The 20262-nt window shown below is 36.6% G+C and overlaps 1 protein-coding gene across 2 annotated transcripts in view; it reads right to left on the bottom strand.

Moving 5' to 3' along the window:
- PPHLN1 (periphilin 1) overlaps positions 1–20262 on the bottom strand; it is a 69570-nt gene that overhangs the window by 43471 nt on the left and 5837 nt on the right. The window contains exons 3-5 of one of the 2 annotated variants that reach the window (XM_057425509.1): positions 19334–19425; positions 15739–15909; positions 14721–14782 (exon numbers count right to left, since the gene is read on the bottom strand). In XM_057425509.1, the coding sequence (XP_057281492.1) occupies positions 14721–14782; positions 15739–15909; positions 19334–19425 (325 nt within the window). Of the gene's footprint in view, positions 1–14720; positions 14783–15729; positions 15910–19333; positions 19426–20262 lie in introns of both variants that reach the window. The other variant, XM_057425508.1, reaches the window with a different exon arrangement.

Consider the following 20262-nt stretch of genomic DNA (forward strand, 5'->3'; position numbering starts at 1 on the left):
CCCCTCTCTGCCATTTTAAGGCCTGCAAAGCATTCAGTAGCAATGTTGGGGGGAAACTGAGAGTTAGGGGAAGCCTTCTCAATTACAAAAGGGAGTAGTACAGGTTAAGCTATGTGAAACAAAGACTAACACAAACTGGTGTACCAGTTTGCATTTTAAGAGTACCTAAAGGCAAAATTAAATTACTTGGCAGATGTGAAATGCCTGAGAATGGAGGTGTACTTGGGAACATGAAAGCACATCATATGCAATACAGGAAGAAATTTTGTGTGCAAGAGAAATCTCAGTTTACTCTCATTGAATTCATGCTACCAGGCAACAGGGTACAATACTACTATATGCTTACTATTCTCTTGGACTTCTACTCCTGATACAGACATCCATCTTTTCAGTTAAAACATTAATCTACGATGTGGTCCAGCCACAGAGGATGTAACTCACACTTACGATACTGCACTGAACAGATTAGCAACTCTACAGCGTATCACTGTGGAGCAGAAACTGTAGGCTCTTTCAGTAACTCACAAGTGAGCACAGTTTATCACCTAGATAAACAGTCAACAGAGAAGTAAGTTTATGTGACCCCTTCCATCTGAGAAAGATTATTACTGTTGTCAAAGGGGTTAGACATTCCATTTATAGGCTTGGGCTTGATTACTAGCCTTGCCTAAAAGCAACTCACATGATTTTATAAATAATTTGAGGAAATTATACGTATCTCCTGAGACACCAGACTTCAGTGCAAAGAGAGGAAAAAAGAGAAGATTTTGAACCATGCTTCTTAACTCAATATACTTCCCCTGTCTCATAATACACAGGCAAGGGGAAGGAAGAGGAAGAGTGAAAGAAAAATAAAAAAGCCTCTTGCCTGCCCTGTCAGGACACTGCAGGGGCTGGCAGAGGGGGACATGATTCAGCTGCAGGGGCAACATGATTCAGATGATGGGGAAAACTTTAATAAAGTGCACTACACCCCGACCTCCAAGTTTCTCAAGTGATTTGCTGTCTTAAAACATCTGAAAAGCAAATACAAAGAGTCAAGAAACACCTCTACTTTTAATACCTTCAAAGTAAATGTAGGCCGTGGAAGATTACAGCCACTATCCTCTCTCCCAGAACTCATTCCCTTTCTTTCCAAAGTACCCAGTACGTCCGTGCAACAAACCAACAATTTACTCCTTAGTTCTGCTTCACAGACTTACTATAATCTCGTTATTGTTCGAAGATCTTTATGATGATTTATCATTAGCTAAAACAATACGGTGAGTTACACCACTGCAGATAAAACTAATTGCATCTAGTTCCACTGGCATTCATTTGAACATTTGAAAAGATGACAGATTTCTTACAACTGGTTTTCAACATTTTATGACTAAGCAAGTAACTGCAGTACTGGTAAATGGTATCTGCATTAGTTTTAAATGAAATTAATGCAATTAGGGCTGGACAACGCAATCTTATTAAGAGCTCTCTGCATGAAGGCAAAAGGAAATAGGCATTGCAAAATAGTGGTAACTCATGTACAGAAGGGTAACAAGACATACCAAATGTACAACAAAAATTAAAACCATATAAATGCCTCATGATATTTATGCTGCACGTAGTACCGCTTAAGTCATCATCCGCAAACACCAAAACTCCCCACTGATGCCATTTGTCCAGCTCACTCAGTATAAAAACTACTAAACTCACCTCCCCACCCACCTCAGGACGTTATGACAGATCAGGGAATAAAATCTAAGACAACCTGAATATCATACATTAGAAAGGAATGCCTCTATGTCCTTTAAATGAAGCTATGTACTTCAACTGAAACCAGAAAACAGATTACACTGCTCTTTATCCTTAGTAGAGTATCTTCTTTCCTACTGTCATCAATAATGTACTTTATTGGACTTGCAGGAATAGAAACCTGCAAAATAAAAGTATATTTAAACTCAAACTCTTTACTATCTGACACAGAGAAACTAAGGTCAAGCATACAGGTAAGGAGAAGAACAAGAAACAAATAAAGAGTTAGAGTCCAGGAAAACATGGATTTAAGTTCCAAAGAACTAAGCAAAACCAGCTTGCTTACAACAGTATGAAGAATACAGACAAAATATGTTAATTAGAAAAATGAAGAGCAAATTAGACAAAATAACTGCATTCAAATGCATGTGATCTTAGCTTCTTTTTGTAAACAAGTCCCTGCAATTTCTCTACAACAGAAAGTTAATCATAGGTCTAAAGCTCCAGAATACATTGCTTGAAGCGACGGACTAAGTTACAATTTCTCTTAAGAGCTACAACAATTACAACAGCAGAGAATTTCACTGATAAAATGATAAAATATTTACCAACACACACTGCTGCTGGGGCAGATTTGAAACGCTCCACTTTCTGAGCAGCGTATCACCTCAGAAGTCAAGCAGTTCAGGTAACTAGCTTGAAGAATAGGATTCTCAACATAGTAGCGATTGAATCAGTTCCTAAACAGACTTAATTCAAAATGGAAACCGTTCAAATCTTATATCTCAATATACAAGCTTAAAATTAGAAGGAAGACAGGAAGCACAATGCTGCATCTTCGCATACCCTTCACATACCCATACCCCGATGGCCCGATACCATAACGGACCAGAGATAACTCATCATCCCTACTGTCCTAGAGAAAGTTCTAACAGGACAGACCTTCCTAAATAGGTGCTTGCACATTTACTGTCATCCTGCCTCAGACACCGAGACCAGCACATGGGAAAGAACTTTGTCAAGTTTCCCTGTGCTACCACAGAATGTGGGGATGATGGGGTAGGAGATGAAAAAAATTCCCAAGTGCCACCCAAAGCAGATGTAAAGGTACCAAGAACAAGCATTTGTGGACAGTAACATACTATGAAACACAAGTGAACAGTTCAGCAAAAATTTGTAAAGAATTTTATTTACTAAAAGACCTTCTAAATTGGTGTGGAAAATTACATGAGACTGCGGAGAAAAATATGTGCTGTTTATAGAGTCACACAACTTTATATTGCCAAATGGCTAAACAAAAGAAGGTGGAGGAGGAGAGGTGGGGGGAGGTGGTGGATTTGGTGGGGTTGTTTTGCTGAGGTTGTTTGTGGATTTTATTTGGGGCTTTTGGGTTTATTTTGATTTTTACTTCACAGTCAGTCCTTGCCAAACAATCCAATGTAGGCGAGCGTTTGTCTAATGAAAGAAGGAAGTATTTTTGCACTGTATTTTTAGGTGCACGAGTGAGTTTTATGTTCAGCAAGCTATAACGCTTTTTCCCAAAGGCTATCTTTCAAATTTTTAAACAGAAGATCCCAGAAACCATGAAATATCTGCTAAATGAGCTCTTCAGGCTTCTCATCTGTATGCCTTGGAATGCTGTTAGTTCACTTACAGTAAGAGAAAGCAACAAGTAGTGTACTGTAGTAGTAGCAAATACTGATTCGATCAACCCTTGTCGCTGACTTTCTAACACTATCAATAAAAATCTGCAAAATGAAAGAGTGAGTTGTGGAACAGGTTTGTAAGCACTTATATTGGCACACAATACCCTTATCATATTTAGTTTTCTTCTTTTTCCAAATCCCTTAATGAGATCTATAAACCAGAAAAACACTCCATCTTTCTCTGTATCAGAAAAACTCTCCACAAATAGCTATATTTTTATTCTTAAAGTGAGAAATGAAGCAATTAGGTCAATAGGTTTCATTTGCTTGTGCCCCAAAGTTTAGTAATAGTTACACAAACTTCTACATTTATATAAAAGTTAGCAAACTACCTCTCCTTCTGGATTTCTCAAGACATTCTTATATATATATATATATATATATATGAAGAAAAAAAAAAAACATTTTTTTTTCCTTTATTTGAGCTCATTCCTTCAAGTATGCAGTTTGCTCAAAATCAGAAAGCCCCAAGACAGACATTTCCCATTTCCTCTTATAAATTATTCAGCCATGTAGCTTTATCTTTTTTTCCAGTTTGCTTTCCCCCCTCACTTCAATTACAGTTTACAATCACTATAATATACACTAATATTGCTTGCTCTTTTTTTAATGCCATTTCCTATATATTAAAAATAGCACTTTCCTGAATCTATTTAACACAGAGATAAGCCATTCTACTCAGGTAATTTTTTTATTAAAAATATGCCTTCAAATATTCCAGTGATTTAATAACAGGTAACTTCAAGGCATAGCTCCACGAGAGATCAACTGATTTAAACTGATGCCGCTACAAACCTAACCCTCTCAACCTTCCTTGAATCCATATTCCTTCTCCATGGTAATGGCATTTATCTGGCATTGATATTTTCTCTCAGGCAACCAAACTGGTAGGTAATTGTTTAATTGACTGTGGTGGGTTAGCCAGCAGGAGCAGCTCATTGAAGAGTACGAGCACCCAAAACAGTAACAGGGAGAAGGAAGGACTTGAAACTAGCTTAGCTAGGTTTAAACTGCTGTGGAAATACAATTTTTATTGTAGTAATATATATCCCCTTACTGCATTTGTAACATTTATTTATTATTAAAAAAATAGGTCCCTTGACAGAATTTTATAGTAAAGTCACCATCATTAAAACTCAAAGAAGTAATATTTTTTCCCTAAAAATAATATACATACATATCTAAGCAACATTGAAAGCACAATATTCTGGCTGTAAGCAACAAAGGCAGATTCAAAGATACATTTTTAAAGAGAACACTATTTAAGAGAAGTTTTAGTAAGGAATAAAACAGTAACTGAAGAGTTTTTGAAGAAGATGATGCATCGCTTGTCACTTCAATCTCCTCTGTTAACATAATCTTAGATAATCCTTGTGCAAAATTCTTCCAAAAAACACAACTAGCAAGCTAAAGTTGTAGAATACATACTAAGCTTACTACCTCAGCAAACCTGAGTTGGTTTGCCCCTCTATTCCCCCTAGTGAGACCCTACCTGGAGTACTGCTTTCAGTGCTGGAGTCCTCAGTACAAGAAAAACACAGACCTGTTGGAGCACGTCCAGCAGAGGGACAGGAAAATGCTCAGAGGGCTGGAGGACCTCTTCTATGAGGACAGACTCAGAGAGTGGGGGTTGTTAGGCCTCGAGAAGGGAAGACTCTAGGGAGACCCTATTGCAACTTTCAATACTTAAATGGGGCTTATAAGAAAGATAGGGACAAGACTTTTTAGTAGGGCCTGTTGCAATAGGACTAGGGGAACAGTTTTAAACTAAAGGAGAAGAGATTCGGGAATTAGTTTTTTTATGATGAGGGTGGTGAAACATTGGAGCAGATTGCCCAGAGAGGTGGCAGATTCCCCATCCCTGCAAACATTCAAAGCCAGGCTGGATGTATTTCTGGGCAACCCGATCTAGTTGAAGACGTCCCTGCTCACTGCACAGGGGTTGGACTAGATGATCTTTGAAAGGTCCCTTCCAACACAAACTATTCTGTAAGTCAACACATTAGAACACCTTTTCCATTCTGCTTCCAAATTGCATAAACGCACTCTTTAACATTATTTCCAACAAATAATTAGGCATTTAACACATGGAACTGTTATAAGTCAGATTTCAGAAGAGAAAGACACTTCCACAGTATACTGACAACACTGTTACATGTCACGGCATCAATATTCAGTTCCACTTATACAAAAGCATTTGTTACTAAGTCACAAACTAATACTATAAAGATTTGTATACAAGGGACAGAACTTTGTAAGGGTATGCAAATACGTATGAGGAATAAATGTCAAGACTAACATTAATAATCATTTGTTAGCATGCAAAAATAGCATCACCTTTCAAAAATAATACCAATGGCATGAATTATGCAATTGCTGTATTGATTAACTTTTCCTCAGATGCAGATCATAGCACATTCAAATGCAGCAGTAGGTAGAAATGGCATAGCACATTCAAATGCAGCAGTAGGTAGAAATGGCAAATCTTCTCTTTGTAGCAAAATGCTTAACAAAAGGATGCCTATACTGAAAATAACACCAAATTTGTCCCTCTCTACTGTATCCTAGTATTCCCAGCTTTCCACAATGGGAATTAAATTCCCTGAAATGTTTAGTGTATTCAAAATACAACAAACAGGTCATTGGAACTTAGGTTTCAAGAAGAATTAGGTTCCATGAAGAATTTATTTTCCTAAGGGAAATTATGTACAAGTCTGTGACAATATTCCCCATCCTGAGAAAGCCATGACTACATCCATTAAGCCAATTCATTGGCTGGTGGTTGAGATGATTTAGTTAGATGCCATTTTAACAGTAGGTGTCTGGATCCAAGGGAGAGTCCCCTCTGCTTCCCTCCCCACTGTCTCTCAGTACCTAGCTCGTTTTCAACACATTTGTTAGGAAGCTTTTCCAGATTAACCAAGTGATACCCATGGGAGTTTGCCTCATTATTTCCCAATACAGCATTAACTTGCTAGTTTGATACCATCTATATCCTGATTATAACGTTAGCTATAAATGGGACCAGATGAGCTTGCTTTTTAAAGTCTTCTTTAAAGAGAGGTGTTAGCCAAGATCTTACAGTGTAAAGGTATGTAATCTTATCTTCAGGCATGCTGCCCTATCATAAACTGTAAGGAAATTCTCTGTTTACAGTGTATTAGCATTATGTAAACATCTTTTCTCAAAATATGATTTAGTTTAAGCAACAAGTCAATGTTATTACAAACTTTAACTGAGTTTGCACACACTACTGAATTTTTCCTTACACGTATACCATAACATACTAACAACTGCAGTAAACAGTTCATGCACAATAAGCACTGTTAAAATATAATGATGACACCAATCTCATTTGACAATTTACAGCCTTACAAAAACTGAAGTGGGAAACAGTTATATACACTAACAGCCACAAAACCTTAAAACATAACGTAGCTTTGGAAAAAGCAAGTTGAATAAAGACATGAGAACAGTTGAGAACTGCGATAATGAGAACTTCTAGGTTTTTAGTTACCAAATCTGCTGTCTTCATGGTAATTCTAGTCAAATAAATACTTAGAAACCAATTTACTACCTAGCTGTTTCTTACTCAGGAATAATTCAGACTGGGTTTTTAAGATGATCAAAACATCCTTTAAGAAGATTCTAACTACCTGTCTTTAGTCAATCCTTTAGAGTCACAACACAGAGAACATACTTAAACATAACTGAAATATTTCAGAAGACTTAAGTATAAGCACAGTATCATACACACAGAATCAGACTGAAATTACCTATTTGCAATCATACTTTTCAAAAACAAGCACACCCAGTTTTCTCTTATGGCTCTCAGCAGGAGTTAAACTCAAGGTTTAGAACCATTCTATGTTTCATACAAAGGGTAAGCTCTACTGCATGACACTGCATATTTACAGGCTCAGCAGGAAAAAAAAAAAATCAGGTAGTGGGAAGTTCTGGTAATTTGACAATTTCCATATATAAGAAACTTCGAAATGTTTTGATTAGAATAACAAAACCTTCATGACATCATTCCAAAATGAAACGGAACAGCCAGAACCCTCTGTAACCAACAACAGTCAAAGGAGTCTCCCACCAGGTGAGGTTCCTGCAGGAGGTTCCAGGGTCCTGGCTAAACGGCAGAACCCTGGCTGAATGGCAGAAATACTGGCACTGACCTCAGAAGCTCATCAGGAGAAATGAACAAGAGAAAAAGAAATCAAATGATCAATACATCCATACTCGATACATAAATTTATGACTTGAAACTCCTTCCCCTCAACCAGAGATGGAAACTGCAATCAAATCAAGAGTTCTGCAAGACCCTGCAGAATGAACAAAATTAACAGCAAGTAATTTTTGAAAGCAAACATGGGTTAGAATTGCAATGAGAAATTCTGCAACGAAACAGAAAACAGGCCTTCAATAAAGGTCACAATCAATCGTTATGCAAATTAAAATATTTTAAAATTAAAAGCAATCATTGAACAACTACCTGCCAGTGAAAGCAACATTCATCTTACAGAATAAACCCACAATTAGCTGAAATATGCAAAAAAAATACAGTTGAAAATAAGAAGAATTTTTACCTCCTCCCCATATTTTTTCATTATAGTGTGGGGGCCAAAAACAGTTTAAAAAATCTACAATTGAAAGCTTAGGCACCAACGTCTCCTTTTCTCCCCATTCGCTCAAATGACAAACATTTCAGAAGTCTAATGGCAGCAGTCTTGCTTTGAATGAAGCTTTTGTACAATTCTAGATGCAAACAAAGCAGGTCCCACCAACATTAATAACAGCAGAAACTCAGTTTGACATAATATTCTTGGTAAGAAAACAGCCAGTGCTCACACATTTTAAGCCTCTGGGTTCTAAGTTAAACAGAGGAAAGAGATTCATCATGTCAAGAAACTCAGACTTACCTGAATTGAAACCTTTTTACTGTCAACTGCATGGACCTGCAACAGTGGACAGTTCTGACCTGTTCTTAACCATACAGTCTTCAGCACAGGCAGTTTTAAAACGCTAAGTGGTATCTGCATGAGAAGATCTGAGTTCTTAAGACTCCATTCAAAATAAAAAGCCATGGTCTAAAGGAACCCAAAGCATTCGTAATACTATTAAGACATATATAATTTTGTCCAAGTAACAAAACTCAAATTATAAAGCATAAATCTCAGTTTGCAAACAAACTGGGTGTCCCAAGCACAGAAGAGCTAGAGGTGGGGAGCAGAAAAACAGCTCTCAAAAAAAATGTCACAACTACTGGATCAGTAAGACTGCTGCATAAGACATGCAGCACATTAAGAAGTCATTTAATACCAGTGTAAGTTAGAATCAACTTTTAAGTTATCTATTACCTATTATCTTGTTCCAAAAAGTTTTAAGTCTTCCCTTTACCCCCCACTAAATATCGTAAGCCAAGGTAAACTAATTTACCTAACAGACTAATACAATGGGTCTTCTCAACTAAAGATTTCAGTAGACAAGTCCTTGCCTGGAGTTGTAGACAGGTATAATGAATCTACCACAATGACCTACTATAAGGAATCAGTAATTTCGTATATGAATAAACAAGTTACTTTAGCAGTTCGTGTGAATACCTGAGAGGTTCAATGTTCTGGCAGTGATTTTATTTATTTATTAAAAGGAAAAGGCATGTGCTAATGAATATGATTAGAACTCTGCTTATCAATCTCTGTCAAAAGCAAGACCATTTACTTTGGGTGACTGCCATATTTATTTCCCTCCACACAGGTTTTTTAATAAAGAATGAGGTTCTTGTATGGTGTCCCTTAAGACCTGTGAAATATTGCAACAGAACAGCAGACTTATGTACATTTTTAGCACCATCTCATAAATCCCTTTGGCTATGTTTCTCTTCTGTAAGCAAGACAAAGACCAGTTTACATTGTAAGAGAGTTTAAATCCAAGGCCTGAAGACCTCCCACAATATAATATGTTGCTTTATATGAGCATAAAATATTTAAACAGGTTCACTGTTTCATTCACTAAAGAATACATACAGGGAGGAAAAACCCCAAGAAACAAGCTACCCCCTGTAATTAAGAGGTGATTGCACAGCGTAAAGATAACTGCCTTGGCCTATGACACATCTGAACCCTCAATATTAAATCTTGCTTTACTGAAAGAAGATGTTAAGGGTCACTGACTCTATCTGGAGACTCTTTCATCAATGGTTTTGGTTCAAAATAACTACTCTCGCCAAATAGCAATTTTCTTCTAAATTTACAATCTTCAGACCACTCATCTAGAAACATCCTGTCATCACATATTGCACCTGCAAGGGTTAATCACCAAATGGAAGGGTACTTCAAGCAGGGATCAGAAAGCCACGACTGCTGGGCTTTAATCCCCCACCTTGCTACCAATTTTCTCCATGGCCTTTGGTAAACACAATCTCACTGTGAAAGTTTATGCATCTACAAAAAAATGGGGTATATTTAGCTTTACGACCCTAAAGATGTAACTGCAAGACTATGTTCAGAATGTCATATAAAATGTGCTTTAAAAGATTTCAAAAAAAACCAACTCACTGACCAACCTTAGTTGTTCACAGATCACCAATTGTTTAAAACTAAATTTCAACATTTTTGTTGGTTTTATTTCTAGAACCAAAATTACTTTTTATTTCTACTTATTACAAAATATTTCCTGTGTACTCCACAGATGAGCAGATTTGTTTATATATACAAATGCGGTATTAGAGACTTGACTAAGACTACCTCTTAATTTCACAAAGGACGTGGGGAAAAAAAACGACCACCACCAATAAAAACACCACACATAGGAGCAGTAAGTTTCCTTCATTAAAAAACTCATTTTTATCAACAACTTCAGAGTAGAAATAAGAAATGTCCTACACGAGACACTCTTCAGGAGTCTATGCTATATGAACCAACATCACTACTGAGGCAGAGAACTTGGTCTACAAACACAGCAATCCTTATTTTACAAAAATCTGGACCTCAGATAAATTTAAGGATCAAATTTAATGTCTGTATAGCTGGGATTTACAAGTGTGTTATTTTGTAACTTCTCTTTGAAGATGAGTCTTGCTCATCTCAAGTTGCTAAGTTTCACATATTTCACATCTTACGAACTCAGTCTGGCTGAAAAAAAATAATGAAGTAATGCTCTGTGCATGCAAAAGGATTAAAATTTGGCATGACTAAAGTGAACAGCAGCTAACAATCTTCTAAAGCATTTCACACTGAGAAGTTCATTAGAGACTGTAGTGATAGGACAAGGGGTAACGGGTTAAAACTTAAACAGGGGAAGTTTAGGTTGGATATAAGCAGGAAATTCCTTCCTGTTAGGGTGGTGAGGCACTGGAATGGGTTGCCCAGGGAGGTTGTGAATGCTCCATCCCTGGCAGTGTTCAAGGCCAGGTTGGACGAGGCCTTGGGTGATATGATTTAGCGTAAGGTGTCCCTGCCCACGGCAGGGGGTTGGAACTAGATGATCTTAAGGTCCTTTACAACCCTAACTATTCTATGATTCTATGATACTTTACAAAAATGAGCTTGTATGAAAAATCCACTGCTATGAGGCCCATACAGAAGTACCACAAAATTTGAGTTCTTCAACATATAACAGCCTAGGTCTTCACAACTTTTAAAAAAATCTGATATGCATAACATAATTTGAGTGCTTTGAATAAGTAAGTTTGATACATCACTAAAGACGAATAGTAACACATCCCCAGAAGTGATCAGCATTAGTAAAAGATAAATGTACAAAGAATGTGTTATTTGATCTCTACTCCTCTCATAATTTCCAAGTTTCACAATTCTCATAGCATCAGTAACCAAAGCATCAAAACTGTCTTAATGTGTGCAGAAAACCCTTTGTTCTCTAAACTAAGAGGTTCTGCTTTGATGTACAATTCTTTATGTATGCCAAATATGCTCAAAGCAAGAAGCACTTCAAGCCACGCTATAACTGTTATACGGGTTACACAATTAATATCAGAATCCCTTACATCAGAATGAGAGAAAAAGGGCTGGCAACTCATTTTGAAATCTATGCCCAGCACATCCTCTGAATTATTTCATTTTTTTACAAATAAAATATATTACCATCCAGAAGTCATGGTCACGACGAGAGCTGCTCCCTGAGCATAGCATCAAACAGGGCTAACAACTCGCAAGAACTGAATGGTCCAGAAAAGAGCAGAAGGGTCAGTAATACTCAGCTCAGTGACAGACTACTGGCAAAGAACAGCAGCTTGGAAACTAGAGCACAACTCCCTAAGAATCACAGGATGGTTTGGGTTGGAAAGAACCTTAAGATCACTTAGTTCCAACCCCCCTGCCATGTGCAGGGATACCTCCCACTAGACCAGGCTGTTCAAGGCCCTCTCCAACCTGTCCTTGAGATGTTAAACAGCATTTGTTTAACCGAAAGGCAAGAAAAAAAAAAGACAACTAAGCTAAGTGGTACATCTTCAGCAATCCTGTTTCTCTCAGAGAACTGCTTCTGGTCAGTGGACACATCGCAGCTCAAGCCACAGCTACACAACTGCTAAGTAAGTACTTTTAAGGAAAAGACAAGCAGCTTAAAAAAAATCCACATAAGAAACAACAGCAATAGAAAACAAGGCCAAACAAACAAAAATCCACAATGTTTAAAAATCCCTAACAGCTGCTTTATTCAACATAGGAAACGTTCACACATCCCCAATTCTGTATCATTTAAGGGGTTTTGATACTCCAGTTAAGCAGCTTTGGGAGAATCTCAAGTGATGTTTATTCAGCACTCCAAAGAATGACAGGGGGAACAAAAATGGAAAGAGTTAAGATATGAGAAACTACTTTTTGACAGTTAAGTTGCCAAAAATCGAAGCTGGAAAGCATGAAGGATTAATGCTAAACAGGAACTGCTGAACACCGCATTGAAAACAACTTGTTACAGCACATGTTTAGCTGCTGAATGAGTTTTTGAAAATACTCAAGAAAACTGATTATTTATGTCAATAGAAGAGCTATTCTTTTTAGAATTTATAGTTATGGTACTGCCTGTGAAAACTCATTAACTTTACAAATCTCCTGAGTGTCTTTAGCTTCACAAATCTAACTTTGTACTATATTTTAGCCATGTTCCATGCAATTTTTTAAAATGTTCTTCTGGTTAAAATAATCTTATATTTCCTTTTAGCACTTAAAAAAAATAAATTTATATATACTCCAGAAAAACTTAACCCAAATAACCTTCATTGTATCCAAAGAGAAAGCATTTTCACATGTAATCATTTTTACTCTCATGTTTTATACTGTAAATGTCTTTGAAATAGAAAGTAATCAGTATTTTCACCACCAGAGACAGCACGTACTAAATACTATACTTCAGTTTCCTCTGTTGAGATCCCTTACACCGCTCAATAGTGAGCAATATGCACAAAATCATAATTAAGTTTATTACAAAGCATGTAATGCTACAAGTGCTTAGCAGTTTGATCACTGGATTTTTACATCCAAGGCTATTCACTATTCCTGTACTCTTCAGTACAATCAGACTTCTGACATACTAATGAATATTTATATAAGAAATCAGGAGGTCTTCATTCAATTGCAAATACATTCCCATACTCTCAACTGAACCAAGTACCTTTACAGGTTCTTCCACAGTGTTACTGCAGTTATTGCAGTTTCAGAATACTTACATATTCTGAAATATCAAGACTCAGATAGGACTATCACTGGTTACACAATACATTTTTAAAGCCTTCAGGAAAACAAGCGGACATTTTATCCTCACATTTTAAATGGAAAAAATCAGAATGCATTTAAGGCAATCTTTTTGACCACTGGGTGCCACTCTTGTTCTGTGTGAAAGAAACGGCCTGGCATTAACTGTCTTCGCCATCTTTCCACCCCCCCACCACACAGTTTTAACTAATTCTGATTCTTCTGAAGTGGAAGGAAAAGACGAAAGAATTTTGACACTACTTTCCAAAATCCTTTACTATTGTTTCCAGCCCCAAGAATGCAATTTTGAGAGAAGCCTAGTGCACAGAGACCCTTATGGTATATGAAGGATTTTTTAAATGGTGAGGTTATGTCTAAATCACCACATCCAAAGGAATAGGGATCTGCTGTAATTGCTTAGTGCTGTATTGTCATGGCTACTAACAGCTTCATATTGAGTTTGCAAGGCCTCAAGACTGAGGATGTAAGCAAGCGTAAGTTAAGTTTGCTGTCCAAGCTTTTCCTGACCTGCCTGAAATCTTTTACTTTTTAACTTGGTGCAGGTTTAACAGTAATTTTTATAACTGACCAGGTGTCTATAACTAACTTGGTTTACTTCTGTTGATCTCTGTATGGTACAACCATAGTTTTACACAAACAAGGAGTTATTCTATGTAGAATGAGATATTTATGACTAACACCATGAGGCAGTGTAGAGAAATACAGGCCTGGTATAATAGCAGACACCTTGAGAAGTGGAAACACAGGATACGGCATACAAAAGTACAGCCATTTGTAGATAAGCTGTTAATATTTCAGTTATATTAACAACAAATTCTTGTTTGAATGTTTAGGGTAGTTTCATCCTTGTCCATAAATTTTGAGTGTAACACTTCTGTGCACTTCATCTATCACATCAAATAATCATTGCGGGCATGCATACATTAGAGCCCTACTGTTTAACACCATTCCTTACATTTCATAGATGAGAACATGAGGAACAGACTAAGAAGTGCTCACAGGAACTAATAAAATGTAGGATGGAAATACGTGCTCATCAGTCCAGCTGAGAAAATGAGAAGGTAGAACAAGGCTATGGTAAACTTCACAATCCCATTATCCACTCCACCAGCATTTAAAAAGGTGCAGGTATCCTTCCACTGTACTGGGGCCCCAAGGTACTGCAGTCACAGAAGCAAATATTAGACCAAAAAATTCTCAGAAGTCATATAAAAAGTGTGTCTGATCAGGGAAATGCACCACATTATTTAAAGACCCAGGCTAACAACCCAAAGTTGCTATCATTATGCCTCCTTATCCTATCCTCCTATCCTATCCTTACTAAACAAATACTAAAATACAGACTTTCATGTCATACCATTTATTTAATCTGCAGGTCAAACAATACAACTAGAAACCACTTTTCCACTATAGGCTTTTACTTCAACAGATGACCTTTCCCACATCCCTGCCATTTTACTCTTCTTCTCTACAAGCTGTTTTGATAACAAAGAAAAATTACCTAAATAGTCCCAGTCTACGCACAACAGTACTATAAAGTCTTGTAAAATACCTGTATTCAGGGTGCCGACTTAGAGGATGATCATCCCTTGGCCACCTGTATCCTGATTCATCCTGGAAAATATACATGCAAAACAACTGTGTGACATGTATCTTAATATCAGATGTCAGGTACAGCTGGTTGCCAAATGGTACTTATTTACTGCAAAACCAAAGCATTTAATGAGCTAAAAGAAAGTATTAGTCATTAACAATAAAATTCCTCTCTACCCCATTCCTCCTATTTTCTTTCTTTATCGATACTTGATGAGAACAACTTTGCAATGCTGTACAAAACAAAAACTACAAAAACTTCCAACTGCATACATAGGAATATAATAAATATATAGACATAGGAATACATAGAAACATATGCATATTTTTTAAATAAAAATTTCCTTACTGAAATGTAAATTATCACTAACATTTTGAAATCACAGAATTTCAAAGAGCTGGACTGAAGGAAGCAACAGAAATGACCTCTCAAAGGGACCATAAATTTTGTACTTAACTGTAGCTAATGAGGATAAAAAAAAGCGTTCCGCATCATGCCAGAATTATTGAAAGTGAACAACTGTGTGAATTAGAAGGACAGGGACACAATATTCAGCAAGTTGAGTGTGCAAGGACTTGTTAAATAGAAAGACTTTCCAATCATTCCTTTATTTGTCCAGGTAACTTTGCACTGCATTACTGACAAGACTTCCTGACACTTTCGTTTTCCCAGTTCAGGCTCTGAGCTTCCCACAGAGTGAGACAAGGGCTCTTTTCTAAGTCAATAAAGTAGCTAGGAATCACAAGAAGCAGCAAACAGGAATTACCATACAATCACAAGAATTTTAGAAGTACAGTAACTGCAAAAAAGCACCATGTATCAAAACCCGGATGTTTTTTCTATTAATTCTAATACAGTTTATGAGAACAGCAGTAACATCAATGCTCTGTCTGAAACAGTATTTTAACTGTTCCATATTCAAGCATTAACAAGAAGACAAATATCATAAACATGCAAGAAAAATCACCTTACGTACACCTCGATGTGGAGGGCCACTTCTTCGCTCATGGCCAAAACTGCGACCCTCTTCATAGTCTCTGTACTCAGCATGACCGTAATCATTATACCGACTGTAATTCCCTTCTCCAGGTCTTTCAAGCAGTGGTGGTTTCTTGGGCCCAACGTTTACTACTCTATGGTAATTATCCTAAATCGCAAACCAAACAAAATCATATTGCTTTTTATGGCTGGAGATCTGTAGTGAATGCGCAAAAGTAAAAACAAAATGTCATTTCCAAATATAGCACTATAATGATCTTGAAGCTGAAATAGCACAGGGGAGCAAGCAACGTTAAAAATCATGCCAGTCTGGTGGTGGAATAATTAAATCTAATTGGAGAGCATTCAGATGTAATCCTAAAGCATTAAAAATTTCATTACAGAGGGCAAATGGTTTAAGTTTCTTTTCAAAGTTTAAAGCAGTAGCATCAGCTAATTTATTTTTCTAATCATTAGCTACATACGCTCCTCAGAGCCTTTTACATTAACTTAGGAATTCAATAGAAAGTACACCTGTAATGCCTGCAAAACAAAGAACCCGTTAAAAGTACTAACAATTTTCTTTATGTCAATAACATCCTCCACGCTATGGAGATTATAGAGAAGACAGTCCTTGCTTCACATTTACATGCTAACCTGAGTAGATAAGCACTTTCTCAATGCAATGTAGTAGGCGATCTGGTTCAAGTGACAAACTTTTAACACTCAGTTTTTCTTTTAATGCAAGTCTTGTATAGCTTTTTGCTAGAATGCAAAATTAATTTATTGCATTTCCTTCAAATAAGATGTCATACACCATTTACCAATCATAGAAATCATATAATGCTTAGGGTTGGAATAATCATCTAGTTCCAACTCCTCTGCCATGGACAGGGACGCCTCACACTAGACCATGTCACCTAAGGCTCTGTCCAACCTGGCCCTGAATACTGCCAGGGATGGGGCATTTACCACTTCGTTGGGCAACCTCTTCCAGTGCCTCAACACCCTTAAAGAACTTCTTCCTTATATCTAACCTGAACTTCGCCTCTGTGAGTTTAATTAAACACAAATTGCACAGTTGCAAAAGAAACAAATTGAATTTTCTAGAACCAAATATTATACAAGCCAACTGCAAATAAAACATAAACAAAAACATGAATGTAAGATCTTATGTTTAATGTCTTTTTCCTCTAGTAAGATAATTTTTCTATGGCCCTTAAAAACTCAAGCTATAAATGCAGATGCATGAATTAACATGTGCAATTTGGATGGGGAGAAAGATACTTAAACTATTTTTTCTTTTTTTAACAGTGAAAGTCAAACTCTAATGCACCAAATGTTTTTGTAGAAAAAGACATGAAATTCACAAACTATTAAATAGCATCATGCAAAAATTAGTTAGCTCTGAGTTCAGAGACCATCCCAACAAATTCACTAGAGGGCAATCCAAAGCCAGCCTACAGACGTTCTGATGCAAAGTACAGATTACAGACACATTCATATGCAGCCACACTGCTTCATCTACCCTTGCCTCACTGAACATCCTCCATGTGTATATTTTTTCTTAGTTTAGTGTCTTACAAAGAAGACATTCTCTGAAGTTAAAATTCAGATGCTCCATGCTTAAACGTTACCCAGAAGTCCCCATCACATAACTATACTGACATACAAAAGGCTAGTTACATGAAACCCCAAGGTGAACCCACTTACAGTTACTTGTGCTAAGCGCTTGCAATTTCATGCTGTTTAGCAGGATCTGAAAGCATGTGTTTCAAGTATAATCGATACGTGATATATAATTAGCACCCAGATTAAATTAGGACAACTCTCTTGCTCTCTCAAGTAAGAGATACCTCATTCTGTACCATTGTAATGCCCCAGGTCCAACATACTAACCTATCAGCAAATGCTAAGCACATTCACACACTGAATAGATTAATTCCTCTTTACTTGTCTAGTCAAAATTAAGTCAGAGCTCTATACATGGACACAGATAAAATGGTACAGGCTTACAAGGACAGAAACTGCCTGCCAAATATTTTGAATCAGCAGAGCTGTATGAGAAGGAGCCTCATATCCACCTTTCAATAAAGCAGAGTGACACCACATCTTGGTTTGCCCATCTACTGAGGGTATAGTTTTGGTGCAGATGGATGGCATTGATAGTGATAAATGAGTGTATTCAGCTAGTCCCTCCATCCCCAGTTCCAAATGCATGTACTATAAAGTTAGCATTGAACTATCAAGTTAATTCTCCCATCAAAATGAGCTTATAACATATTTTAAATTGTGAATTTTCATAACGTATATGCAATCATTATTCTCTGGACAGCTTGGAAGACTGCAAGAACTTAGAAATGTCACTGGTGCAGTGGTTAAATTAAATTATCAATGTGTTAGTCAAGTCAAACATTGATTAAAAAAAAAAAAATCTGTGAAAATATATTCTGTCTTTCCTTACATCCTATTGCTGATGATAAATATTTTGGAAAAGCAGCTAAATCCCCTATGCAAACTTATCTGATTTCCAGTTTGCTGAAAATGCAGAAATGTTGCTGTTGCCTGTAAAGAGAGTTAAAAACATCACAGAGAGGCTAAACACTAATACACTCAATAGAGAAGACTACATAATTAGTTACCAAGTTACCAACACTGGCATGCTTCCAAAACAACAAGCTGAATGTATGGTAGAGGGAACCCAGAAAGTATGCTAAATCAGCTGTGCTATTATTCCAACATTCAGAATTAAAAGAAAAGCCAGGAAATAGGCAGAGGTATCTGAAATTTTACTTTGCCAAATGTACATTGCACAGCATGCAAAGAGAAATACCAAAAAGTACTTTTAATGATCTATTTAAGGTGTAATAGCTCAAAAAAAATAAATCACTCAATGCTGGCACACTAAACCCTGGGATTTTCTAAAAGCATTCTAAAGTTATTCTACAGCACAGCAAGCACAGCTTCTGTAGTTGCTTTTACAAACATAACATACAGTAGAAGTCTCCATGCCTATAAGTAGGTTTCCATCAACTCTTATTGATAAGCATTTCCCTTATGATGCTCTAAAACACAATTTCTTTAGCAAGGGTATATTTTCAACATTTATTATAAACATTTCCTTCTGTACTTTAAGCATCATAATAAAAACTGCATCAGTGACAACAACAATACTGAACGTAGGCAGTCTACCATCTCACAGCACTTGAAAGACGTATTAACATAAATAAAAAGTCTAGGGAAAAATACAACATAGTATGGCCTTTGGTCCTCCAGAAGTTATTAAAAATCCTGTGTTTAATAACTGAAAGAATTACACATACAAAAAAATCAATACATATATTCTAAAACATTTTCAACAGATTTGGAAAAAAAAGAAAAATCCCCCAAACCAAACAGACAAGTTTAACTTTGTAGGAAACCTATTATCTCTGTGTAAATGCATTTGCTAGATTGTTGGCTTAAATGAATGAAAAAAGAACGGACCTTGGGGTATACCAAGAACTTAAATATGCACATAAATCCAGCCCTTATGGTACAAGCCATGGTATAAAGATATAGTATAATGCTAAAGAAAAATGCTACAGACTTACATTAGGATGCATCCTTGGAGGCAGACGTTCTCTTGGAACTCTTTCATAGTCATATCGCCCTTCAGACCACATTTCATCTCTTCGATATGACACTAAAGACAATAAAAATCCAATTAGCCAAAACCATACTCATAATGAGCAGAAGAAAGGATAGTAAGCATAGAAATAAAGGTTCCTGGACTTCTCCCAGTATAATGTATTATTCACAAGCCCTGTACATAAACTTATTTTTCTATTTAACACTTTTAAAAGTGAGTCTATCTATTTACAGAAATTAATGAACTCACAGTATGTTCAAGAACAACCGAAAAACTGGAAATTAGTGTGATATAATCATGATAATTACAGGATTTAGGTACTATAAACAGCTCTATTGAAATATATGCACATTGCAAATACCAGGTGTACATATAAATTCATACACACATACCTTATAGCAATTTTGATATTGCTCTGCTAAAAATAGAGGACTTCTTTTTAGAAAGAGTTCAATTCCTATTTATTAGATTGAAGAATATCTACATTTTTATATAATATAATAACTTCAAATTATTTCATCATCTCAACCATCTGGACAGTGGTTAAAACACATCATCCAGTTAGTACAGAGCTCCATGTTTTAAATACATAAATGAAATGCATTCTTCACATGCAGATTTTTCCTGTTTTAAATTGGGAGCCAGCAGAACACAAAAATTCCTCTTTCCAGAAAAAGGTGTCTTTCAAAGTCAAGATAAGTAACTAAATACAGGTGGAAAAGAACCATTGCCATAACAGATTCTAGTCATGCTCTGTTAGACAACACAAACTTGAATCATAGAATAGTTAGGGTTGGAAAGGACCTTAAGATCATCTAGTTCCAACCCCCCTGCCATGGGCAGGGACACCTCACACTAGACCATGTCACCCACGGTTTTGTCCAGCCTGGC

Source organism: Pezoporus wallicus, unplaced genomic scaffold (genome assembly GCF_028554395.1).
Source record: "Pezoporus wallicus isolate ANWC-B61680 ecotype Strahan unplaced genomic scaffold, APGP_CSIRO_Pwel_v1 contig_4722, whole genome shotgun sequence".
Lineage (NCBI taxonomy): Eukaryota > Metazoa > Chordata > Aves > Psittaciformes > Psittacidae > Pezoporus > Pezoporus wallicus.